The 27,116-nt window shown below is 39.1% G+C and overlaps 1 protein-coding gene across 1 annotated transcript in view; it reads right to left on the bottom strand.

Annotated features, from left to right (window-relative positions):
• The window catches only part of TDRD1 (tudor domain containing 1), a 44,456-nt gene extending 18,478 nt beyond the window's left edge, over positions 1–25,978 (bottom strand). Inside the window, exons 1-13 of the mRNA XM_033420616.2 lie at positions 25,936–25,978; positions 18,056–18,386; positions 15,847–15,905; positions 11,308–11,452; positions 9,772–9,877; positions 9,207–9,270; positions 7,933–8,037; positions 7,526–7,708; positions 6,870–7,013; positions 6,146–6,314; positions 4,304–4,390; positions 3,362–3,529; positions 3,135–3,242 (exon numbers count right to left, since the gene is read on the bottom strand). Coding sequence (XP_033276507.2) covers positions 3,135–3,242; positions 3,362–3,529; positions 4,304–4,390; positions 6,146–6,314; positions 6,870–7,013; positions 7,526–7,708; positions 7,933–8,037; positions 9,207–9,270; positions 9,772–9,877; positions 11,308–11,452; positions 15,847–15,905; positions 18,056–18,356 — 1,639 coding nt within the window. The 5' untranslated portion in view covers positions 18,357–18,386; positions 25,936–25,978. The remainder of the gene's footprint in view (positions 1–3,134; positions 3,243–3,361; positions 3,530–4,303; positions 4,391–6,145; positions 6,315–6,869; positions 7,014–7,525; positions 7,709–7,932; positions 8,038–9,206; positions 9,271–9,771; positions 9,878–11,307; positions 11,453–15,846; positions 15,906–18,055; positions 18,387–25,935) is intronic.
• Positions 25,979–27,116: the final 1,138 nt, after the last annotated feature.

Genomic DNA, 27,116 nt, shown 5'->3' with positions numbered 1-27,116 from the left:
CAACTTCATAATTCCATCTTCCCAAAACTTTTTATCTTTTTGAGCAAAGAACTGTTCCAGGTACCTTTTACAGTCTTCCAGGGAATTGACATTTTTTCCATTAAGAGAATTTTGTAAATACCGAAATAAATGGAAATCTGAAGGTGCAATATCTGGTGAATACAGCAGATGAATCAGAACTTCCCAGGCAAGCTGTAACAGTTTTTAACTGGTCATCAAAGAAACATGTGGTCTTGCGTTATCCTGATGGAAGATTATGCGTTTTCCGTTGAGTAATTCTGGATGCTGTTCGTCGAGTGCTGCTTTCAGTTGGTCTAACTGGCAGCAGTACTTGTTGGAATTAATCCTTTGGTTTTCCGGAAGGAGCTCCTGATACAGGACTCCCTTCCAATCCCACCACGTACACAACATCACCTTCTTTGGATGAAGACTGGCCTTTGGTGTGGTTAGTGGTGGTTCATTTTGCTTGCCCCATGATCTCTTCCGTTCCACATTATTGTACAGTATCCACTTTTCATCACCCGTCACAATTTGTTTTAAAAACGGAACGTTTTCATTACGTTTCAGTAAAGAATCGAATGCGGAAATATGGTCAAGAAGGTTTTTTTCGCTTAACTTATGTGGAACCCAAACATCAAAGCGATTCACATAACCAAGCTGGTGCAAATGATTTTCAGCACTCAATTTGGGTATTTTGAGTATGTCAGCTCTCTCCCACGTGGTATAACGTTGATTGTCCTCAATTATTGTTTTTTGATTTGACTGCTATCAACTTCCACTGGTCTACCCAACTGTGGAGCATCGTCCAGAGAGAAATCTCCAGCACGAAACTTCACTAACCACTTTTGACACATTTAATCAGTCACAGCACCTTCTCCACAAATCTTTTTGTGCATTTCAGTTGCACTTTTACCTTTCTTGAAAGAATAAAGCATAATATGCCAAAAAAGCTGTTTTTCTTCCACCTTCAATATTAAAACGGCTACACAAAAATTCACCAATTTTGATGTCTTTTTTTAAATGCACGCTGATATGACAGCTGTCACATACAATCTAACAAAATTGTTTCAAGTGAAGTTAAAGAAAACTAAGTGCTACTAGAGCCATCTTACGGAAAAAACGAAACGAACCTTTTGGCCCACCCAATATTTGGTACACCAATGTGTCAAGGAACTGACTCCCTACTACGTTTCTGGTAGGTGTGTAAACTAGTTCTACCTTTTCTAGGGAACAATCATAATGTGTATCACAAACATGAAAAGCATACCCACTGACACCTCCATTCCACCTAAGGCGGTATTTTTGCAAATGTAAGTGCATTTTGCAACCTATCCCAAGGAAATGATCTTTTTTTAAAAATTAGTTTTTTAAAAAAGATCATTAATTTTTAATTGAAGTATATTTGATTTACAATACTGTATTAGTTTCAGGTGTACAATGCAGTGATTCAGTATTTTTATAGATTACAGATTATGCTCCACTTAAAGTTATTATAAAATATTGGTTATATTCCCTGTGCTGTACTATACATCCCTATAGCTTACTTATTTTATACACAGTAGTTTGTACCTCTTCCTAAGGATATGATCTTGGATAGGCTAAAAAATATAGTTAAAATAACACTGCTAGTAGCAGAAACTTGGAAATATCCTTCTGATAACTGGATACTAGTTAAATTCTGGTGCATGTGAATGAAAAGTTGTAGAAGCTAATCTTTTACACTGGAAAGAAGCTCCTGCTCCTAGCGGGACATGTTACATATACAGTGATTTCTAAGCATATGATCGTTAATGTTCTTGCTTTCAAAAGCAGTTTCCCCCTAATTCATGCAATTGACAGGCTTCAGTGATATGTATTGATAATGCAGGATCTATAAATAACAAAAAAGAATACTCAACTTCATAAACACAGGTACATTCAACTTCATTTTATTACAGATAGCAAAATAGTCATCTGTATTTCCTAAATGTTCCATTAAGGATTGTTTTTGTACTGAGGTAAGTTATAGCTAAACACATTCCCTGATCTACTCACTAGTTTAATTTCAATTCTAATGCTCTTAACTTTAGGTTTCAATATTTTAAGAATACAGGAACTATAAAAATTACATACCTGCCAGCACACACTTAATAGCTTGCATTGGCAATTCCAACAACTTCGGAGTTATGGGGCAAAGTCTTGTCAAACTAAGGATTTCAAAGTTTCCATAGTCTACATATCCGACCAGTACAGATTCCTCAGAAGCATAAGCCAAAACAGAGGCACGGTACCACTGGTCATCCTCTAAAAATAGGAGAGACTCAATCTGAAATGATTTTCCAATGTAGATATACACAAAAATTTTTCCTCCTCAATTTAGATGGTCATTTATAGATTCTATTTTCATGTAACATCAAGCTTTACTCAACTATGCATGCTTATTCACCATTCCTACTTTTCCTTATCAGAAGCTTTCAACTCCTGAAATGTCACCTTTATTCATCCCTTTCTAGGTAACTCATGTTGTATGCTTGTCATTATTTATTTATTAAATGCTTAATCCTCTAGTGGACAGTTAACTCATTAGGACAAGGGAACATGTCCTGGTCATGTGAGTGAATCCATTAGGTCTTGATCAATTTTAGAATACCTGGCAGTATGAGTCAACCAGACTCCACTAACCAAGCCATAGATTTACCGGAGGCCTACCTGTCTCTCCCCTCCTGTGAGGCCACTGGTCCTCCCTTCAGCAGAGAACTGAACCCGGTCATCACAGGGTCATCATCTGTGCAGCTACAGAGGCTGGGCCACAACAGCTATGTGCCTCCAGACACTCTTGCTGTTCCAAAGAAAACTGGCCAAGACATGACCCTGGGAGGTTCCACATTCCCACACTGATATAAACAAATGTCTGTATCAGTCTCCAAAACTAAAGGGCTGATAAAATAAAAACCTCCATCACCCCCACCCCCGCAGCATTTACAGGTCCTCCTCCTCCCTTACACACTTGGATTCAGTTTAATTGGATATACTTAAAAACATAATTGGTGCACTACTCAAACTTCAAATGCAGCCATCAATGCAAAACGAAGATTGGTTCATTTCTTGGTACTTAATTGTAAGTAAAAAATTCAATAATACTCTCTTTTCCTTACCAGAGAACTGAGCACAGCAGATATCACCAATGGTTGGATAAAAATCAGAGCGTGGAGACACTTGACTGCAGTACGTAGTAAGTGACGCCTGAAGTTCAGCGAGCTTATCTGTGGATACAGATCACATCTTAAACTAAAGAAATACAAGTTTACACATTATCTGCATATCTGCATGCTGAGTCTATTGATGTATGTTATACTGATAACACAAATCAAGATTTACTTACGCCCACTTTGTAGTCGTTGACAAAAGAAGTCTTCTGGAGTCTGAATGTGGGCAACCACACCGCAAAACTCATCACCTACGTTCAAAGTCAACACTTTGGGGATTAGGCCACTTCTGTCTATAACAATTTTGTTTTCAGCTGTGATTTTCCTGACATCTTCAAGATCACCTTATCAAAAAGCAGAAATATAAGCCTTTTTGGTTTCATTAATCCAATTTTCCAGTTTCTCAGGCCTAACTGTGCTCTTTCACACTTCTAGGCCTTAATACATACATGCTGGTCTTTTTTCCCAGAACATATTCCCAAATCTCCCAGCAACTTGAGTATTTCCTGCTCAGTATGATGTCACTGTGAATGGCTTTCCTCCAAATCTGGGTCAGGTGCCCTTCCCAGGGTCCCCACTGCACTCTGCGATCCTGCCACCGTTTTATAATCTCTTCTCTATGTGGGCGTATAACTGCCCACAGAATACCCTCCCTGAAGGCACCTCCACAGTGCCTTAGTGAAGCAGATACTGCTGGGAGGACTTTGTTCCTTCCACTGGACCCCTTTGCAGCATTTATTATTGCTGATGACTCCTTCCCAGAGCATTTACTCTTCTGTTATTCTGGCAACATTTTCCCTGTTCTCTTTCCACCTCTCCCAACACAGCTTCTCCCTTGGTACTGTAAGCTCAGGTTCACTTCTCTCACTTTACAGTCTCCCTAGGACACCACCATCATTTACAATTTCAACTGTGATAACTTTTAGACCAGTAAGTATTGAGTTTTCTCCTCCAGATGGCCAAAAAAACTCCTGAGAACTGTTCAGCAGAGCTGTCTCACCCAAGATTGATGTTTCAGGGATTTCATATAGGCAGTACTCTAGGAATACAGACAAGAGACAATAACTTCTTCAATAACTAAAATCACTACACCATTCAATATTCATCTGTATACTCACTTGAATCCGCACTTGGCTTCTTAGAATTTTGTCCCTTGGGTTTCAAGCCATATCCCATTTCTATGAGCACATGGTCTAAGAATTTTCCTAAAAGTGATTAAGAGAACATATTTCCATTGAGATATTATACTAAGTATTAGAGGAAAAGAATAAATACAAAAGAAATGAATCAATCACATGATTTAAAGATTATAGCTAGTCGCACACAAGCATATTTTTTACTAGTTCAGTTTCTATGTGCAAAATATAGTTTATTAATTTTCAGCTTTAAAAATTGAGTCAAGGGGCTTCCCCGGTGGTGCAGTGGTTAAGAATCTGCCTGCCAATACAGGGGACACGGGTTCGTGCCCTGGTCCAGAAAGATCCCACATGCCGCGGAGCAACTAAGCCTGTGCACCACAACTACTGAGCATGTACTCTAGAGCCCACAAGCCACAACTACTGAGCCCGTGTGCCACAACTACTGAAGCCCACGCACCTAGAGCCTGTGCTCTGCAACGAGAAGCCACCGCAATGAGAAGCCCATGCAGCGTCACAAAGAGTAGCCCCCACTCGCTGCAACTAGAGGAAGCCCACCTGCAGCAACAAAGACCCAATGCAGCCAAAAATAAATAAATTTATTAGAAAAAATTGAGTCAAAATCCCCATCATCACTTAACAAAAAATTTAATAAAAATATTTCACTTAAAAATTATGAATAACATGGAAGATTTAGTTACCACCTCACTGGCATGCTTACAATGACCACCATTTATAAGAAAAAATAAATTTAAGACATAAGACTACTGCATCTCAGACATAAAGTATGGCTGAATCAAGTGTCAACCAGCAGCCACATAAACTTCAAGTTCCCTCAAACAGTATCCAAAAGCTCAAGTCACAACATGGAACATACACAGCAAAGAAACAAAACACAAGAGATTTTATACTCAATTTCACAACAGGATTAACTGAATTTTCTACCAAGTAATCAACCAATGATGGGTCTCAAGCAATAGAAGAGTAATACCTTGGAAACCAAGAGGCAATTATAAGCACACTGTCAGAAGTCACTTTTTAAATATGTACAAAGCCATAAAGGAAGAACAGGATTCCAAACTGCTTCCATTTCCACAACTTAAATACTATGTGCTTATGGGCTTAATGCTAACCAAATGAAGTTCTGTGAAGGTTGTTCAAAGAAAAAGCACTGATGGTAAGGATGGACAAATTCACAGAAAAATTCCTGAATTTTCCCAGTAAATGAGTAGAAATCAGGGATATTATAATGGCTGTATTAAAAAGATACTAGAGTTTTCCCATAATAAGTCTAGATCTAGCCTTTTATGTACCAAATTCTATAAACTTGTGCCTTGTCTTTGATAAACTGCCAACTGCAAGAGCAGAGCCAAGGCCATATTTCCCGTCACAATCTGAATGACTCCAGAGTGGGGCTTACTTGGTCTCACTTCATGTTTCTATTTCTTCTCTGAGTAACAGGTGGGCACTAAATAACATATTAAGTGCTCCATTTAAAAAGAAATATTCAGGGCTTCTCTGGTGGCGCAGTGGCTGAGAATCTGCCTGCCAATGCAGGGGACACGGGTTCGAGCCCTGGTCTGGGAGGATCCCACATGCCACGGAGCAACGGGGTCCGCGAGCCACAATTACTGAGCCTGCAGGTTTGGAGCCTGTGCTCTGCAACAAGAGAGGCCGCAACAGTGAGAGGCCCGCACACGGCGATGAAGAGTGGCCCCCCACTTGCCACAACTAGAGAAAGCCTGCGCACAGAAACGAAGATCAACACAGTCATAAATAAATAAATAAAATTAAAAAAAAAAAAAAAAAAGATTCAGATCTTACCTGAACTTGTCAGCATAACATCCACAGCAAAGGAAATCACTTCTTTTAAGATGTCCACAATCTTTAGAGAGCAGTACTGCTGCATTAACAGTGATTTAATAGTTTTGATACAATCATTGCTCCAATTCCCCTCTGCTGGGATAACATTGGCTACAAAGCATTTTATGGCCTGAAAGATTTTACACAAGTTACTAAAAATTAGTATTTGAAAGTGACTTTTTTCTAATTAATTATGCAAAGATTTTTTTTAAAGACAATGTATTTCATGCTGAATATTCATCAAAAATCTTCAAGTACTAATCCGATAAACAATTTTATCAATAATTATTTGTCTCTCTTGATATTCTATCCACAATGCTTTTCCTTTTGGGACTTTAAGCTTGAGAAATCAATCAAAGGATGGTTATTATCCTTCAATTACACATAAATTCAAGTTGTTTCCAAATAATGTAATAAATATAAAAATGATTGTTTTTAAAGAGCAGATTGATAAGATGTCCCTAAAAATGCTAAGTTACCTACCTGAGGCAGTACTTAACTAAGTAATGCCTAATAAAATGGAGCCAAGAAAGTCCATGATTGTTTCTCTACATAGTAAAAGATACACCAATAGGTCCTTTCTCATAATAACCATGGCAACAAACACGCAAATATTATGTCCATCAAAACATTAAAAACAGCTCCTTTGGGATGCTATTAGGAATTCAAAAAGTAAGAGACTTACACAAGGAGGAAACAAGTCAATTTTTCTGTTTAGTTGGTGAATTCTGTTTACTGGAATTATTTCTTCATTTCCATAATCAATATATAAGACTTGTGCCTTCTTCTGCAGCACATCAACATCTTGTATTATTACTCTGTTCCAGGTCTGAAAGTGAAATATAACGGTATTCTGCTTCTAAACAGCATTTCACAATCTTAGGTTTAAAAACTCTCAATCTACAGAACATGCAAAGGAAAAGTTACTGTTCTGTTCTGAGATACTCTATGAACAAGTTACCTTAATTTCCTAAGAATCTGGCTCAGAAATCCCCAAATTTGTCCATTTTAGATGCTTTAATATACACAACAATTCCCAGGCTATTCTAGCCCAGCGGACTCTGTGACACACTAATGCCTCAGCTACACAAATAAACACAAGCTCTAGGACTAGCAATCACTCTGTACCCAGCAACTGAGGAGCCTACATGCAGAGCTGGAGTGGCCTCAGGCAGGGAGGAAGTAAGCAAACAGACGTGGACTCCTGACTGAGGAAGAGAAACAGCAGTGTGACCAGAGTCTCACCTCAAGCCATCTAATGCATCATTAAAAGCTCTGGTGTCAAGCTGATAGGACCAAAGTAAATTAAAATGTCTTGTTAAATATTTCATTAGGGGTTACCTGATCGACAGTGTACTTGGCAACACAAACTTCCCCCTTTACAGGAATATAATCTTCTTCATGTGCCTTATTTGCATATGTTTCCTTTAAGCTCGCAGACAGTTGGTTCATGTATTCTAAAACTTCTGAAGAATGTAACTGCACATAAAAGTCACCTGGGTGTTTGAATTCAGTAACTATACCCTTTCAAAGACAAAAAAGCTGCAATAACTCACTGAGAACAAAGCAAATGTTAATTTTGTAAAGCTTTATAACAAGATACAAAAAGTACTGTAGACAAGTTTTTGCAATCTGTATCAATTTCAGTTGTATTTTGGAGCTGTCTTACAAACTCAAACACAGGAAACAAGAAAATAAAAATCTACAGTTCTTTGGATCTCTGTCTATGGAAATTAAACAACAAATACCTTTATTTCCATGCTTTTCCTGAGTTGTAGGCTTCTCAAATCAGAAAACATTATTTTATCAGCACAAATGGCTATTTCTTTAGTAACTCCAAGAGGACAGTCACTCTGGTTTGAAAAAAACACATTAAGTGAGTTACTTACAAGCACATGTTTAAATGATACCATGGCCGGACTTCCCTGGTTGCACAGTGGTTAAGAATCCACCTGCCAATGCAGGGGACACAGGTTTGATCCCTGGTCTGGGAAGATCCCACCTGCTGCAGAGCAACTAAGCCCGTGGGCCACAACTACTGAGACTGCGCTCTAGAGCCTGTGAGCCACAACTACTGAGCCTGTGCATCTACAGCCCATGCTCTGCAACAAGAGAAGCCACTGCAATGAGAAGCCCGTGCACCGCAACCAAGAGTAGCCCACAATCGCCGCAACTAGAGAAAGCCCACGTGTAGCAACGAAAAGCCAATGCAGTCAAAAATAAATAAATAAAAAATAAATAATTAAAAATAACATAAAATAAAATAAATGATGCCATGGCCACTATTTGCTAGAACCGAGGTCAAAACAGCCTGACTCCCAGGTTTGAATGAGGGTGTAGAGAAATAACATACGTCTTCTAGAGTCACTAAAACGTACCGTCCATAGGCAGTGTGCATAGCACTGGGATCACCCGAGAATCAGGCCATGATGGTGATGGCAATGTTGAGTTTATTTTTTAAAAAAGGGGGTGGGGAGGGTAGTGTTTTAAGTTTTCACTTGTTAACATTTTTATAGGAATGGATTTTTTTTTTTTAAAGTAGAAGCTAGGACCAGCTAGAGAAAGCTAAAATTTACCTATAAAATATGAGTTGCACATCACTGATACTTTCCAGATTGCAAATGATTTACCCTATACAGTTACCTACATGGAAGAAAGGTATTAACAGGAAAAAGTGCTCCTTAGATAACAGGGCCCTATTAGAATCCAGTACACAAAGCTAGAGAGCACATGCACGCAGGGACTACAAAGAGACAACTTTCTCAATAGTCCACCTACAGCGAGACACGGCCATCTCAAGTCCTTTTTGGAAAAAGCTGGGCATAAACAGTTCTCATAGACCCCCAACGCTCACCAAATCTATCACTAGGTGTACAGATTTATTCAACAGGAATAAACAAACACTGGTGAAATGGAGAAATAAGTCATAAATATTTTATTTAGCTTAGGTCCTCTTATTTCAAAATAAAGGGAGTCATTAAAAATTCACTCTAAAGGCAAAGAGAAAGTAAGTATATCATACCTCTTTTTTCACTTCCATGTTCTTTGTTTCAAAAGGTGATTTATTATCTTCAAGTTTGTGGAAACTGAAATAAAGCAACCAATTATAATACTTACAGCACAGAACCAATTAAAAGTAAGGGCCACAATAATGTTAAATTCTCAACAAAATCCAGAAAGAACAAAACAGCTTCTTCCAGAAAGAATCACAGTAGTAACAAAGTAAAACAACCCCATGCTGGCTATGCAAGGGTCTGCCCTGTGCACAGGTGTGCTTCTTCCAAAAGCCACCTAATGAAAGGGAGATAGCCACAATCTCCAAGCCTCAGTTTCCCTATCTGCAAAATGGAGAAAATACCTACATTACTTAAAACAGAGTTTTGGGGATCAAAAATTGTAGAGCTGTTCACTTCAGATTTGTATACTTTATGTTATACTTAAATAAAAAAGTAAAAAGCAGCAACTTTTACATAGTTATGGCCTGCTTACCTGATTTGATCCTTATACTACCAAAAAAAAAAAAAAAAAAAAACCCGTATTTTAAAATATTCTCTAATGAATGTAAAAAAAAAAAAAATCACACTCACTTCTGCTGAACAGGTTTGCACACGATGCTGTGGGCTGCCCAGTCCCTTCTCTGGCATGCGACAGAGCAGTAGTACGTCTGCTTGCACTGTGAGCACCTCAGCGGCCCTACAGAACACAGCCCATGACACCACCAATATTTTATTGCAAATATTTGTTGGCAGGAACGAGACCGTTTCAAAGACGTCATTCTATTAATCATATCAAGGAGAATATGTGAAGAGGATTATGCTGTTTATGATTAGGTGTTAAAACTGAATTTATAGGGCTTCCCTGGTGGCGCAGTGGTTGAGAGTCCGCCTGCCAATGCAGGGGACACGGGTTCGTGCCCTGGTCCGGGAGGATCCCACATGCCACGGAGCGGCTGGGCCCGTGAGCCATGGCCGCTGAGCCTGCACATCCGGAGCCTGTGCTCCGCAACGGGAGAGGCCACAACAGTGAGAGGCCTGCGTACCGCAACAAAACAAAACAAAACAAAAAAACCACAGGGAGATACCACTCCACATCCATGAGAAGGGCTAAAATTAAAAGGACTGAAAACACCAAATGTTGACAAAGATGTGGAGCAACCAGAACTCACTCCCAGTGGGAATACAAAATGGGACAACTACTTTGGAAAACGGTTTGGCTTTTTCTTATAAAGTTAAGCATACACTCACCTTTTGACTCAGCAATCCTACCCCTAGGTTTGTACCCAAAAGAAACGAGAACATACGTCCACACAAAGACTTATGCAAAAATGTGTAGAGAGCTCTATTCATAATAGCCAAAAGCTGGACACAAGCGAAATGTTCAACAGAACAGATATACACACTGTGATATCATGTAATGAAATGCTACTCAGCAATGAACAAAAAAATTAATGTACACGCAAAAACATGGATTAAACTCAGAAATATTTTCTGAACAGGAAAAGCTTCCCACAGAGTCTATATTGTATGATTCCATTTACAAGAAATTCTGTAACTGGTAAAATTAATTTATGGTGAAACAACAACAGTGGTTGCCTCTGGGGGGTACAGTGACTGGGAAGGGACATGAGGGAACTTTCTGAGAAGATGGAAGTATTCTTCATCTTGATTGGGCTATGAGTTTGTGCCTTTCAGTGCAAGTATGTTTTATCTCAAAAAAAGTATAAAAAATAATCAAATAAAGAAGCATGGGGCTTCCCTGGTGGCTCAGTGGTTGAGAGTCCACCTGCCGATGCAGGGGACACGGGCTCGTGCCCTGGTCCAGGAAGATCCCACATGCTGCGGAGCGGCTAGGCCCGTGAGCCATGGCTGCTGAGCCTGCGTGTCCGGAGCCTGTGCTCCGCAACGGGAGAGGCCACAACAGTGAGAGGCCTGTGTACTGCAAAAAAAAAAAAAAAAAGGCATGGATGAACAAGAATGGTAGGATGTTGGCAGCTGTTGAAGCTGGGAAATGGGTGTATGATTTATATATACTCTTCTGTTTATATTTAATGTTTTACATAATAAAAATATTTTTCAAATGTGTAAAGGAATAATCCAACAGGCATCTGAGAGCAATATGCTTACCAAACAGACCGCAGCAATGGCAAGTTGTCGACCGAAGAGGAGGTCCTAATGAGCTGAAGAGTGCTGGATCATTTATGGACAAGGAACTCTCAACCAACTTGTGTACTTTTTTTGATTTTGCAGGAGACACATTATTGCTAGTCTTCTATTAAGAAAAGAGCAATAGCGGTATTAAAAGTTGGTAATAATGTTTTGTTTGTTAAATATTAGATTTGGGATTTCCTCTGCCGAGAAGACAAGATAGATGTACTTTCCCTTACTCCTACCATTAAGTACAACTAAAAACCTTGGACTTATATATAAAATAAACATATAGTGACACTGAAGGAAGGCAGCAGACAGGCTAGGAACTTGGCACCCAGAGAAGGACATGGCAGTGAGTCCCCAGAGTTTTTATTCTGCCTCATATATCTCAGATGCGGTGCTGGAGAAGTCAGAAACACCCAAAGGCACAGACAATAAAAGCCCCAACAAAAAGCCTGCTCGCTTGCTCTCTCTAGCCAAAAGACCAGGAAAGGGATGGCCCAGCCAGACAGAAAAACTTTATCAGTAACTGCTCTACTCCAGACAGTTGCCACAGAAAAAACTGTGGCCCCATCCCACCAGCAAAGGTAGACTGGGGAGCCTAGACCTCCACCTTCACCAGGCTACAGTGAGGTGCCCCTCTCTCCCACTTGGGTGGTATCAGAGAAGGCCAACAGAGTAGGGAGCCAGCACTTCATCCTCGTGGGGTCTCCCTGTGGAGACTGCATGGGGAGCATGGACTTCTGCCTGGCAGTAAAGAGTGTCCCCCATTCCCCCCAACTACCAGCACCACTGGGGTGGTGTTAAGAGGAAACCTAGTGGACAGTCAGGATTTTCCACCACCATTCAATAGTAATGAGTGGAGTATCTCCAAACCCTTCCACCTCCAATCCTCCCTCTACCTCGTGTTAAGTAGAGAGGATATGGGGGGGGGGGAGCAGTAAGGATGCTGGGAAGCTGAACTCCCACCCTTGTCCAGCCAAGAACATCCTGGACCATAGAACAAACTTCAACCAATTTAAAAGAATTTAAATCATACAGACGGTGTTATTCAACCACAATGGACTTACACTAGAAATCAGTAACAGAATGAGAACAGATAATCTCCAAACATTTGGAAACTAGACAATACACTTCTAAATAATGCATGAGTCAAAGAGGATGTCTCAGGGAAATGTTTTAAAAATACACTGAACTAAAAGAAAATAAAAATACAACATATCAAATTTGTGGGACACAAAGTATCACGAAGACAGAAATTTAGAGCTCTAAAGTCACATACTAGAAAAGAGGTAAAGTCTCAAATTAATAATGTAAGTTCTCATCTCAAGAACCTAAACAATAAGAACAAAACATGCCCAAAGCAAGCAGAGGAAGGAAACGATAAAGATAAAAGCAGAAATCAATGTAATTAAAAATAAAAACTTGGAGGAAAAATATCAGTGAAACAAGACCTGGTCCTTTGAAAAGATGAACAAAATTGATAAATCTCTAGCAAGACTAACAATGAAGAAATCAGAGGCAGAAATTACTGATATCAGGAATGAAATAAGGGATATATTACTACAGACCATGAAGATATAAAAATGATAATGGAATACTTCGAACAACTCTATGTAGACTTCACAATGTAAGCAAAATGGACCAATTCCTGAAAAATCACAAATTATCACAATATGAAATAGATAATTTGAATAGTCTTATAAATATTAAGGAAACTGAATCATAATTTTAAAACTCCCCAAAAAATAAATCCCCAAGCCCATATGGTTTTTACCACCGGAGAATACTACCAAATGTTTAAAGAATTATTACTTAACACCAACTCTATACAATCTCTATTCCAGAAAACTAGTATTACCTTGATACCCAAACTATACAAAGACAATAAAAAAGAGAAAATCACAGACCAACCTCTCTCATGAAAATGGATGTAAAAAATCCTCATCGAAACAATATCAGATATAATTCAGCAACATATAAAAAATAATTATACACCATGACCAACTGGGGCTTATTCCAGGGATGCAAGACTGGTTAAATTAAAAAAAAATATATCAATGCAATCCACCAAACTAACAGGCTAAAGGAGGAAAAAAAATCACAACAATATCAATGGATGAAGAAAAAGCATCTTAAAAATTTCAATACCTATTCATGATATAAACTCTCAGAAAAGTAGGAATAGAGAAAACTTCATCAACTTGATAAAGATCATCTGCAAAAATTCTATAGCTAACATTATACTCAACAGTGAAAAGACTCAGTGCTTTCCCCCTAGGTTTGGAAACAAATATGTCCACTGTCACCACTCTTAACATAATGCTAGAAGTTCTAGTCAGTGCAATAAAGCAAGAAAGGGAAATTAAAACCATATATTTTAAAAAGGAAGAAATAAAACTGTCTTTTATTGGCAGATGATATAATTGTCTATGTAGAAAATTGCAAGCAGTCTACAAAAAAATTCCTAGAATAAGTGACTCCGGGAAGGTCACAGGATACAAGATAAACATGTGAAATCAACCATATTTTTATATATTAGCAATGAACGTGAGGACACATGAAATAAAATATATAACAGCATTTACAATCACTCAAAACACAATACTTAGGTGTAAATCTAACAAAACATGCACCGCTGGTAAGCTGCAAACCACAAAGTGAAAGAAATAAAAGAATATGTAAATAAATTGGGAGACAGATTGTGTTAATTGGAAGATTCACCACAGCAAAGATGTCAACAATTTTCAAATTGATATACAGGCTTAAAACAATTCCTATCAAAATTCCAGCAAGATTTTTTGTAGATACAAACAAGATTGTTCTAAAATGTATACTGGAAAGGAAAGAAACTAGATTAAATGATTTTGAAAAAACAAACAGAAAGTGGGAGGAATCACTGTACCCAACTTCAAGACTGACCATCATAGCTCCAGTACTGTGTGGTATTGGTGGAGGGAAAGACCCATAGATCAGTGGAAAAGAAAAGAGAATCCAGAATAGACCCACACAAATTAGCCCAGCTAATTTCCGACAAAAGTGCAAAAGCAATTCAGTGGAGGAAAGATAACATTTTCAACAAATGGTGCTGCAGCAATTGGACATCCCTAGCCAAAAAAAAAATTAACCTCAACCTAAGTCTCACAACTTATAATTAACTCAAAATGGACCACAAATTTAAATATAAAACTACAAACTTTGGGGGGAAAAAACCCCAAAACTTTCTGCATCTATAGCAGAAAAAGTTCTTAGACTTGACACCAAAAGTATAATCCATAAAAGGAAAAATTGACCAGGACCTAGCTAAAAACTTTTGCTTTGCTAAACATCTTGTTAAGAGAATAAAAAGACAAGCCGGAAACTGGGAGAAAATATTTGTAAATCACATATTTGACAAAGCACTAGAATCTGTAATATATAAAGAACTTTCAAAACTTGGCAGTAAAAAAATAAACAATCCAAATTAGAAAATGGACAAAGACATGGAGAACATTTCACCAAAAAGGATACACAGATGGCAAATAAGCACATGAAAAGATGTTTATCATTAGCCATTAGTCAAACAAAACCACAATGAGCTATCACTACACAAATGTGACAATAGGGAAACTAAAAATAGTAACACCACCAAATGCTGGTGAGGATGCTGGGTGCAGAGAATCTGGATCACTCATACATTCTCAATGGGAATGTAAAACGGTATAGCCACTCTGGAAAACACTTTGGCAGCTTCTTAAAAAACTAAATATGCAACTACTATATGACCCAAAAATGCACTCCTGGGCATTTATCCTAGAGCAAAAACAAAAATTAAAAACTCATGTTCACATAAAACCTTACACATGAATGTTTACAGCAGTTTTAGTTATAATAGCCAGAAACTGGGAACAATCCAGATGTATTTCAATGGGAGAATGTTTAAATAAGCCACAGTATACTACTCAGCAATAAAAAGCATTGAACTATTGATACATACAGCAATCTAGGTGAATCTCCAGACAATTACGCTGAATGAAAAAAATCCAATCCCAAAAGGTACATACTCTATGATTTCATTTATATAACATCCTTGAAATGACAACATTTTGGAAATATGGATTAGGTTAATGGTTGCCAGGGCTTAAGAAGGGGGTAGGGGCAGGAGGGAAGTGGATGTGACCATAAAAAGGTGCAGAAGGGATCCTTCGAGTGATGGAAATGCTCTATATCTTGCCTGTATTATGTCAATAGCCTGACTGTAATATTACACTATAGCTCTTCAGCTTATTACCACAGGAAACAACTGGGTAAAAGCTACAAAGAATCTCTATTATTTCTTCCAACTGTAGGTCAATCTATAATTACCCAAATAGAAAAAGTTGAATTTTATTTTTAAAAAGATACTAGGCTAGAGATAAGACAGTCTGACCTTGAACAATACCCGCAAATTGAGTAATTCTTCATTAACACGATATAAAAACATGTTTAGAATTTTTTACCCAAAAACACAAAATAGAAAAAAAATAAATAACTTACACTATTTACTTCTTTGGGTGGTGAATTATTTCCAACATTTAATGGTGACACAGAGTTACCTGGGATGTAAAACATAATGCCTAATAAAGGTCAAATATTACTTTATTCCTGAAAATGTACAGCAACATAATTACGCAACATTCAGATAATAAAGCTATACCATAATAACCTTAAAGCTACATATAAGTAAGTAACATCCTACTTTTCCTAATGAAAAAAAAGGATTTGTTTGAAATTTCCTTGACTACTATATACCTCACTGTGAACTTTTCTCCATTCACGAAGGCAACAAGTTACCAAGCTTTTTGAACTCCAGACTCTATACCCTTAGAAATTACTGAGGACCTCAAAGAGCTTTTGTTTACATAGCTTGTAACTATCAATATTTAGCATTATTAGAAATTAAAACTAAGTATTAGAAATTTCAAATACTAGTAGTTGAAATTAAAACTAAACATTTAAATATATTTACTTAAAAATAATAACTGCATTACATGTTGACATGGTTTTTTAAAAACTATTTTCCAAAGCAAAAAAAAAAAAATTGTGTGAAGAGTGGCACTGTTTTACATTTTTGCACATCTCTTTAATGTTTGGCTTAACCAATGATAGTTGGATTCTCATATCTGCTTTTGAATCCAATTTGTTATGATATGTTGCTTTAACTGTGAAGTAAATCTGGCCTCACACACATACATGGTTGCAAATAGGAGAAGTATTTTATGGCCTTCTCAGGTAACTGTGGATATTCTCCTTTAATTCACCCCAAAACTCAAGTGGTAGTTTAAGGGTTAGCTGCAATGTGGAATCTAAAACCGTTATCAATAAACTTTTCATACTGTTATATTAGAATCCATTGATTTATCTTGCACTTTAAATGGATTTTTACCCATGCAGGACTACAGAGCATCATGCATTGGTCTTCAGGAAAAGATTGAGAAACTCCTGAGTTATGCAGATCTTCCAAATGTTGACACATTTCATAAGACAGTACCGAAAAACCTTATGTGTTAATATCACCATGCATCTCACCAGAAAAATCTTTTAAGTATTGGGAAGCTGTCAAGCTCAGAGTGGCAGATACACATTTCCTGAAATTCTCATTTTTGCTTGAAAGCTTGCACTTTATCATTAGCAACAAAACACTGTCAGCTGTTTTCTTTGACGTGACAGGCTCACTTTGTCCATTTTTGAGAAAATGACTGCCAGATATCTAAGCCTGAATGACCACAGTGTGTCATTCTTTTCAATTAAAAATGACGTTCCAAGAAAAAAAGTTTCCATTCAGCTCACAACTCAATCACACACATGCTTTTCATACTTCAGTAAGCAGCAAAAGTTAGGAGCAATTCCCATTTTGTTAAACAAAACACTAAAAATACCTGTACACAAGGCTCAAGACTTACTAATAAATTTGTACTGCTTTATCAAGGGCATTCTTAAGTAAAACTGACCCTTCTGGGTTGTTTTGTCTTAACTGCAAGGGCATGAAAATGAAAAACAATGACCACTAGCCCAAGCTGGTACCTCTGCTAAAGGCAAGTTAACAAGGTCCCAGAGTCTACTCACCTTTGCTTTTGCACCACCAGCATAAAGTCAGCACAGTGAAAAAGAGCAAATAATGTTTTAATATTATTAGGAAAATAGTTGTGACTCCAGAGGCCCAAGGGCCATACTCTGAGAACTACATCACCATAATATTAAAAGATCACATCTCATACACATTCACAGAGGCTAATTCCACCAGGCCCCAGTCTCCTTAAAAAGCAGATTTTTAGAATTAAGACTAAAGGAATGATTTAAAAAATCAAATGAAACAAGTTAATGTCTTAGACATACCTTTGTGAGCTATTACATGCATAAAATCTGCATAGTATTTTTAGAATACGGCCAATCTTTAGAACATCCATAAAAAGCCAGAGTGTTTGGTTTCTACATTCCCAGTATGTCTCTGGATTGGGGCAGGTGGGGAGGAGGGAGGCTTGTCTGTAGACACTTTCTCCTCAGGAATCCTTCTGTGATTAATGTAGCCAAAGGTAGCTACTTGGCATCTGGTTTTTCCTTCTAAATTAATATGTATATGCAAATCCTGTAAGTTAGCCATTTGGCTGTTCTGTTAATAGCACACTGGTGTATAGTTACACATACTTTCGATAAGTCGAAGAAACCATCAGAATCAAGTAGTATTAAGCCTACAGGTTTTACTCACCTGTAGGCAGCATCGTCCTGTCTCCTTTGGATCCAGCCACTTCTCCACTGATGCCATTAGAGTTTGAAGATTCTGAATTGTCTTCCTGACTAGCCAGATATTGTTTGGTTTGCTCACAAAGCAAAAAATTTTTCTTTTTATTTCCATTCTCTGGGCTTTTCAACCTGAAATTAGGATGGTTAGGATGTCCTCCGGTACTTCTTAAAGACTCATGCGGTGGAAGCTTGCTTTCATTTTTCTCAAAATTAAATGGCTCTGTCATTTTACAGCTAGATGCCTCCAAATTACTTCTTGACATCATATTAAGCGGCAATTTAACATTCACAGAAGTCTAAGGGAAGAAATGTATTTAAAAGGCAACTTTTAATTCCAAAAGTAGAAGCAGTGCAGGGCCAGGTGATTTCTCTTTATGTAACAGCTCTTTCTCATCAACGATTCCAAAGCAGATGTAACTGTAACCATGATATCAAAGCCTGTTCTACAGGCACAAGAAAAGAACGATTCTTTAAGTACAAACTCCAAGTTTAACAGAATTCGACAATGGGCAAATCAAGAGACATCAAAAGAGTTATCTCTGGATTCGACACCATTCCTTACTTTAAAAAGCTTCTGGAAACAACACGAATAGAAAAGGACCATCAAGTTTTAAACGAAGTACTTCCGACCTAAAGCCTACAACTTAATGGTGAAATACAATAGACGGTAGTGTTTAGATCAGGTCATCCCCTACCTGTCTAGCCTCTCAGAATCCCTCTATCCTCCCCTACTTGTTGCTCTGCTATGTCTTTGACTATGCTGAACCAGGTCCCCAGAATGCCCTCACTCTCTCATCCACCTGGTCAACCCTTTCCTTCCTAGTCATCCTTCACAATTTGCCTCAGCTGATTCCGGTTTGGTCTGTTTTTCCCAAGTCCTCTGTTTCATAATGTCCAGCTGGGCTTCCATAAATTGTAACTTGTATCTACTGCTTTTAAGGACTTATCTGTGTGTGCCCTTCACTGAAAATAAGGTACACATACTGTTGCAAAGCGCTTCTGAGAAACCTCTAATCAGACATTATGTGGGCTTGTTGTTTCCCTATTACTCCTTGAAAATACTAAGTGTTTGCACAGAGGAAGTAATATAAGTAGACAAACAACTCTTATTTTTAAGTAGTGACCTATCGCTTTGTCTTTAGCCTGAAGACAAAACTTCTGCCTATCTTCCCCAAACTGCTCAGGAAAAAAAAAGGCAACAGATAGCTGAAACTGGTATGAGTAATAGCTAAATATTATTTGACCTTATTTTAAATAGAAGATAAAGAGCAGAAAAATCCTCCCTCGTGGTGTCCTAAAACTTCTATCTCTGCTCTAAATCAGGCCCAGCCTAATTCAATGACAGTACAGAAAAGATAATGAAATTTACAAAAAGAAAGAAAAAAGAAATACACAAGCAGACTTACAGGTGGGAAGATCCCTAATAGAAGGCCGGCAGATGGGCAGCTGTGGCGGGAGATACTGTAGCTGTCAGGGAAAGCATACCTGTAGCAGATATGTTCAGGTATACCTAAACTGAAGGATCAGATTGAGAACTACTATGAAGGATGCAGTAAGACAGAAATACTGTGAAATTACAAAAGGAAAATAACTTCCAGGGGATGCTGGGTGGCGATGTGAATATTGAGTAACGCTAGACTCTGTACAAGAAATATAAAGAACATGCATTTAAATTATTAGGACAGGCTTCCCTGGTGGCACAGTGGTTGAGAATCCGACTGCCAATGCAGGGGACACGGGTTTGATCCCTGGTCTGGAAGGATCCCACATGCCGTGGAGCAACTAAGCCCGTGTGCCACATCTACTGAGCCTGTGCTCTAGAGCCCACGTGCCCCAACTGCTGAACCCCGCACGCCTAGAGCCTGTGCTCTGCAACAAGAGAGGCCACTGCAGTGAGAGACCCATGCACCGCAATGAAGAGTGGCCCCCGCGCTTCCCTGGTGGCGCAGTGGTTGAGAGTCCACCTGCCGATGCAGGGGACAAGGGTTCGTGCCCCGGTCCAGGAGGATCCTACATGCTGTGGAGTGGCTGGGCCCGTGAGCCATGGCCGCTGGGCCTGCGCGTCCAGAGCCTGTGCTCATCGCAACTAGGGAAAGGCCACGTGCAGCAACGAGGACCCAACGCAGCCATAAATAAATACATACATAAAATTTTAAAAAAAGTATTAGGGCAACTACCACAAGGACAAAAACAAAGCATAACTTTAAAATCACAATCCAACAGGGAAAAAAAAATTCAAGTATGGTAAACAGAAAATATCAAATAAGATGACAGACCCAAGCCCAAGTAATCTAAATATCAATGATTCAGTCTCAAAATAGAAAAAGAGAGATGGACCCAGGGAGGAAAATATCCAGATACGTACTGTGCACAAAAGGCACACATTAAACAAAATACACGGTAAGCTTGAAAATAAAAGGACTAAAATATGTGCTATGCAAATAACCAAAATAAAGTTGGGCTGCTAATATTAATAGCATTAACAGCAGATAAAATAGAACTCAAGGTAGAAAATACTGGGATAAAGAGAGATATTTTACATTGGTGAAAGAAACCCTCCCAGGAGAGAGAGGGGCCAGAAATCTCTGACTCACAATGACATCGCCTTGAGATGTATATAGTAAAAACTGATTAGAGGAGAAACGCAGTCACAATGAGGACACACCTGCTTTAGACACATAATAGTCAACAGATAGAAAACAAGCAGTGATATATATTTTACTAACACAATAAACCTGATCTAACAGGGACTAATACAACCAAGAACATTCATTTTTCCAACGCTGAGACATAATGGACTACGAAGTCCACTTCAACTAACTCCAAAAGAAACTAGTTCCAAACGGGCCATGTTCACTCATCACACTACACAAACCTCCATCTCAGATTTTGCTTCCCAGAGAATCAGTGTGCAACACCCACACTGGAGGATGAGGAGTTTGGGTTTTATTTATTTTTTTATTTCTGGGGATCTTAGTTCCCCGACCAGGGATCAAACCCGTGCCCCTTGCATTGGGAGCTCTGAGCCTTAACCACTGGACCACCAGGGAAGTCCCTGTTTTATTAAAGTGGTAAAATACCATAAACGAAATGATAGCAAACATGATTAAATGAACAATTAAAAACTTACAAAAAACAGCAAAGAGGTCGGAAAAATAAGTACTAACACAAAGATGAGAAATTTGATACCTTTTAAAAAGTGGGATAAATAGTAAAAACATCCAGACACTGTAGCAGACACTGTGGGTAACAGACCCAAACATCACCTTCTACCTCTGATTTGCCAGCTTGAGTTAAATACTGGCCATAATCAGAGTTCTGAGTGGAGCTTCTCAGAAACCTCTCTCCTTTCCTGATGGACAGGGACAGATTTGGCTAGCAGGGTCTTTCACTTCTTTCTTCCTGCAACACGGACCTGAGGCCTGAAAATATATCACCCACAATGCAATGAGAAAGCAATAAGCATGAGAAAGCAGCACACCCTCAGGACAGTGGAGAGGAGAAGGCAGAGTCTGGTGTCCCTGGCAGAAGCCCTGACTCCAGCCCTGATCTGCCTAGGCACAGCCTTGCTGTGGCATCAGAAAAATACACCTTTGGATTTTCTGCTATTTGAAGCCCAATGGACACAGATACCAATAAAAAAAAAAAACGAGCAAAAGGCATGAAAGGATACATAGAGGATGAAGATTCATTGATGAACATAAGGGGGAAAACATTCAACCTCATTTGTAACAAAAAAATTCAAATTGAAATAACTATATATTATTTTCTATACAGCATAGGTGCAAGTAAAACACTCATTACTGAAGGGAATATAAATTAATATGTTCTGCCTGAGAAATAAGTTGGAGATTTATATATGTACATGTGTATTATACATAATATAGTTATATAATATATATGTGCATATTATACATATATAACATATAATATATATTCTTAAAAATATCCATAGCCACTCACCTGACAAGTCTATTCTAGAAATCATCCCACTGAAATAATCTTAAATATCAAAAAATACGGCATGTATAAATATCCATTTAAAATAGAAAAAAAAGGAAAAAAGTTAACAGTGATGCTTCTACTACACAGAATATTACACTACCATTCAAAATCACAGCTTTCAAAAACATTGTAAAATGTCTATTAGAATGGCAAATGAAAAATCAGAAAAACACTGTATATTCAGTATAATAACTGCAAAATAAAAAAGAACAAAACTCCATGTAAAAAGAGATGAGTGAGATACATTAAATTTTAAATAACAGTGTTCTGGGGTAGGTAAGTTGAGGAAATCTTTTTCTTTTTCAATCTTTTTCATTTTCCAAGTTATATTTTAGGATGATTTACTTTTATATAAAAAAGCATGTTAAAGATTAAAATATCATTGCATGTTCAAACTTTTTTTTCGTAAACTGTGGTTAATTTTAAACCAAATAAAAGATCACAGTAATATTTAAACCACAAAACCAGGGTACAGACACTGTTTCAAGACACCATTGGGACCCTCAATACACAGCCTTTAACTTCTGAAATAGCTTTTCTAACTTTGTCCTTATTAATAAGGCTGACAGTCAATCCTTAACTCCTCACTACCCTGTAGAGTTACCTATAGACAATTATTTTAAGTTGCTTGAGTGCAGGAACCATGTCTTACTAAAACAACTTACAAAAAACCCTCTGATTTTCCACAGTGCCTACCACCGCGTCTGGTACAATGCAGCATTCAAAAGATACTCGTATGGGCTTCCCTGGTGGCGCAGTAGTTGACAGTCCATCTGCCCATGCAGGGGACACTGGTTCGGGCCCCGGTCCGGGAAGATCCCACATGCTGCGGAGCTGCTGGGCCCGTGAGCCATGGCTGCTGAGCCTGCGCGTCCGGAGCCTGTGCTCCGCAACGGGAGAGGCCACAACAGTGAGAGGCCCGCTTACCACACACACACACAAAAAAGATACTCGTATGATAAAACTATCTAAAATGCACTATTGCACTGTTTTCCTGACAACCTAGACAGGGAAAGTTAAATTCACTGTCTGAAATTTCATCTAGCAATCTTAAAGGGAGAATTACACCATGCTATGAGGTTTACTGAAATTTAATAGCAATACTTCATGTCTTACCTCAACTCTTCCAAAGTCCAAAAATTAATAAAGTTATTTGACTTTAGGAAGGATAACAATCAGTTTTAGACCCAATGTAAAGTGTAAGCAGCAAACAAAAAGGATTTAAGCTTAAAAGAAGCTCCACCTATGGTGGAATATTTAGGTTAGAATTTAGGTTATCTCACTTGCCTCACCCAATTTAGGAATTTTCATTACAACACCCAGGGCAAATAGACATCTAGCCCTGTCCTATAACTAGAAGCTTCTAACTTCCTTTCATTTTGGACGGCCAATTGTACTGCATGCTTCTTTATAAAATGGTTCTCTTCCCAAGTGACTCCTGCTGCTGCCCCGTGACCCCAACCGTTCAAAGATCTGAAATGGCCACCATGTCCACTTTCCTCCAGGTCCTTAATCTTCTAGACTTCTCACAATTCAGCACTTTCTCTAGTTCATCCGAAACCCTCATATAGAAAGGACTCTCCTAACAGCACAGGATTCTAGATGTGGGCCGACAAAGGGTCAACAGGAGAATCACACTATCCCTGACTCTGAAAGTTACTTCTTCCTATGCACTAGCTTTTGGAGGGAAGCCTGGACTACTGGGAGTACCCATAAAACTTGCACTCATCTAAAATCTTTTGGAATTTAATTTTTTTTAAATGTGTAATTATCATACCATGCAATTGTCTTTTTTCTTTTAATTTACAGTTCTGTGAATTTTAACACATATATAGATTTATGTAACCACCACAACTGGGATACAAAATACACTTTTAAAGCTGAATTTGAACATTAAAAAAAACTAAGAATGTGCGTTTATCCTTACTTGGCTTCATCGTGTGTCAATCACTGGGGCATATTTGAATCTGGAGAGGACAGGCCTTATACCATAGTTCTATGCTTCCCAATCTTGGGTTGCAAACTTCTGGAATATACAGATACAGAGGTGTGATAGATATTGCTTTGGGGGTCATACCTTGAGGACAGGCTTACCTCACACAGTTTTAAAATAAGCAGTTCCCCTATATACAATCCACTATTTTTTACACGCTACTAGTGACGAATAAAATATATTTATGATAATCCTCAAATCTACAGTAATTAGTTTTGTTTCCTTAACCAACACTAGAGATTAATTAGAAGGGTTCCCAAATTTCTTTAAGGAATCACTGATGTAATAAAAGAGCAGTGGAATGAAAGTAACTAACTTCTGCAGTTCTACAGGCAAAAATAAGGCCTTGGTTTTGTGTTGTCCTTTTGTTCTGTACTTCATGAATTGATCTCAGTAAGACTTGATGCTCCCCAAGGGGCAAAACCTTTCTTTTACTCCCTTGAAATCCAGCTACCCTTCCCCTAGGAAGTCCAGAGCATCCCAGGATACACTGTAAACAGTGACATAAGGCCTCTCCTGTCTTTCCAAGAGACCACAACCTAGAGGCTAGAGTAAACCCACAGTGAGTTAATTCCTTTAATACCAAAAGTGCATGCAGCAGATACTTAACTAATACTTTTTCTTCTCTGTTTGCTTTTGTCCTCCTGGTAACCCCCTGCATTCAGAGAGAATGGCTATTCAAAGGAAACAGTCAGTTTTAAAGCTATGAAACTCAATGGTTCCACAGAACACGAGCTTTAAAGTCGGTCAGACCCAAGTCTGAGCAGTCTCATCTTCCTCATTTAGCTATGCTACCTCAGGCAAATCACTTCATCTTTCTAGGATTCAGTGCCTGTTAAGTGTAGCCAGAAGTAGTAACTTCCTCACAACACCTAATCATGAGGATTCAATGTGACACTGCATGTAAACTACCCAGCACAGTGGCAGGACCTTACTAAATCCTTAAAATGCAGCCGTTATTTTTACTTTACTTCTATACCACTCCCACACACAAAGAATTTCTTCCACTAAGGTGGAATTAGTTTGCACACTGAAAACGAAACTAATTTGAGGATTAAAGTATTACTATTTCTTTATTCCTACAGACAAGGAAGGGAGACCTGAGAAGGTTTAGTAACTCGCCAAAACCACGAGGACCAGCGCCATTACACAGCTAAGATGAAAACTCACGTCACATTCCTAGGCCGTGCAATTGCACATTCAATAACCGGACGGCTCAATAAGCGAACCAGAGGCCAACAGGGCAAGCATATTTATAGCAGGGGCTGAGTGCCAAGAAAAGCGACTAGTACACAGCAGACATGCTATAAATACGTGTTAAATGAACCAGTGTTGCCTCACCTATATGTAAGCGAACGCTGCGATGTATCTTCCTTTCTACAGTAGATAAGTAAGGGGAAGAAGTCTAAAAAGTATTGTCTGCACTGTAGCTTTGAGTTAAATGAAGACATTGAATCCACGAACCAAATTGTTTTAGAGTGAAGGGGAAAGAGGTCCTCCAATGGGATGCAAGCGGATGTTCACACTTTGGAGAGTCATGCCTGGAAGTATTAACTATTTTCCAAATCTGCTGCAAGGCCCGCATTTGCCCAAAGCTCAACTCCCACGTCTCTCGCCCCTGCTCCCAATACGCCCCTCCTCCCAAAACCTCCCACCCCAGACCTGCCTTCCCAGCCAAAGCTCCTAGGGCTTCTCTCAACCTTCCGTACTCTCTCCACTTCCAGGCCCCTGATACCCGCTCAACGTACGACCTAAACGTTCAGCGCCCAACATCCGGCCCCAACGACTGAAGCTCCGTAACCCTCACGCAGACCCTTTCGCTTCCCCATGCGCCTGGGAATCCTGACCTGGAAAGAGGCAAAAGGGCCGCTGACCCCGACCAGCCTCTGAAGCCTGGCGGTGGTGGCACCTGCCCGTGTCCCGGAGCCCCGGCCGCCGGATGCGCTCCCCGCGCTTACCTCGCTCCTGACGCCCAGGCCGCTCTCCCGCGGCAACGCGCGCCTGCGCAGTCCGCATCCACGTGCTGCCGCTGCGGCGACGTGCTGCCGCTGCGGCGACGTGCTGCCGCTGCGGCGACGTGCTGCCGCTGCGGCGACGTGCTGCCGCTGCGGCGACGTGCTGCCGCTGCGGCGACGTGAGCTCTCTGCGCGTTGGGAGCTGCGCCCTGGGCCTGGCGGCGCCATTTTTGTGCTCTAACGTTGGTACAAAAGCTGCAGGGTCAGAGGGAGGTCCACTGCGGAAACCTAAGATAGTCGTTTTTGCTCTTTCTAGAAAGGAGTCCCTGGAAACTCCAAGGGCAAAAATGCAGACCTTGTCTCCGCAAGGGTCACTTGAGTTATATTAATCACTTAAAGTCTTAAGAAGTTTTCTCAAATCAATCCACTGCTTCTGCCTGCACGTGGAAACCAGGTACACGTGATCACAGTTTGCCCTGAGAGCACGTGATTATAGGTTGATGTTGCTCAAAGAAAAAATATTTTTAGCTATTTTTTGAACTATGACCTTTAAAAAAATTCAGAAGAAAAAGGGTACCCTTATGTAATCATCACCCAGTTCAATATTATCAATTTACGGTCAATCTTGTCTGCATCTGTACCCCACATACTCTCCATCCATTGTTTTGAGGCAAATTCCGACTTGTATATTGTTTTCTTTTTAATAGATTTTATTTTTAGAACAGTTTTAGAAATACAAATAGACTGAGAAGACAGTATGGAGAATTCCCACGTAAGCCACACCCAGTTTTCCTTATTAGTAACATCATATTAGTAGGATATGTTTGTTACAATTAAGGAACCAATATTGATACATTATTACTAAAGTCCATATTTTATTTAGATTTTCGTAGTGTTTACTTATTGTCCTTCTTCTGAGCCAGGATCCCATTCAGGATAACACACTTATTTAGTTGTCATGTCTCCTTAGGCTCTTGGCTGTGGCAGTTTTTCAGACTATCCGTGTTTTGATGGCCTTCCCAGCTTCCAGGAGTAATGGTGAGGCATTTTTGTACGATGCCCCATTGATGGAA

Source organism: Orcinus orca, chromosome 14 (assembly GCF_937001465.1).
Source record: "Orcinus orca chromosome 14, mOrcOrc1.1, whole genome shotgun sequence".
Lineage (NCBI taxonomy): Eukaryota > Metazoa > Chordata > Mammalia > Artiodactyla > Delphinidae > Orcinus > Orcinus orca.
Note: the sequence above shows the minus strand (reverse complement) of the source record. Positions and strands in the feature narration are given on the sequence as shown.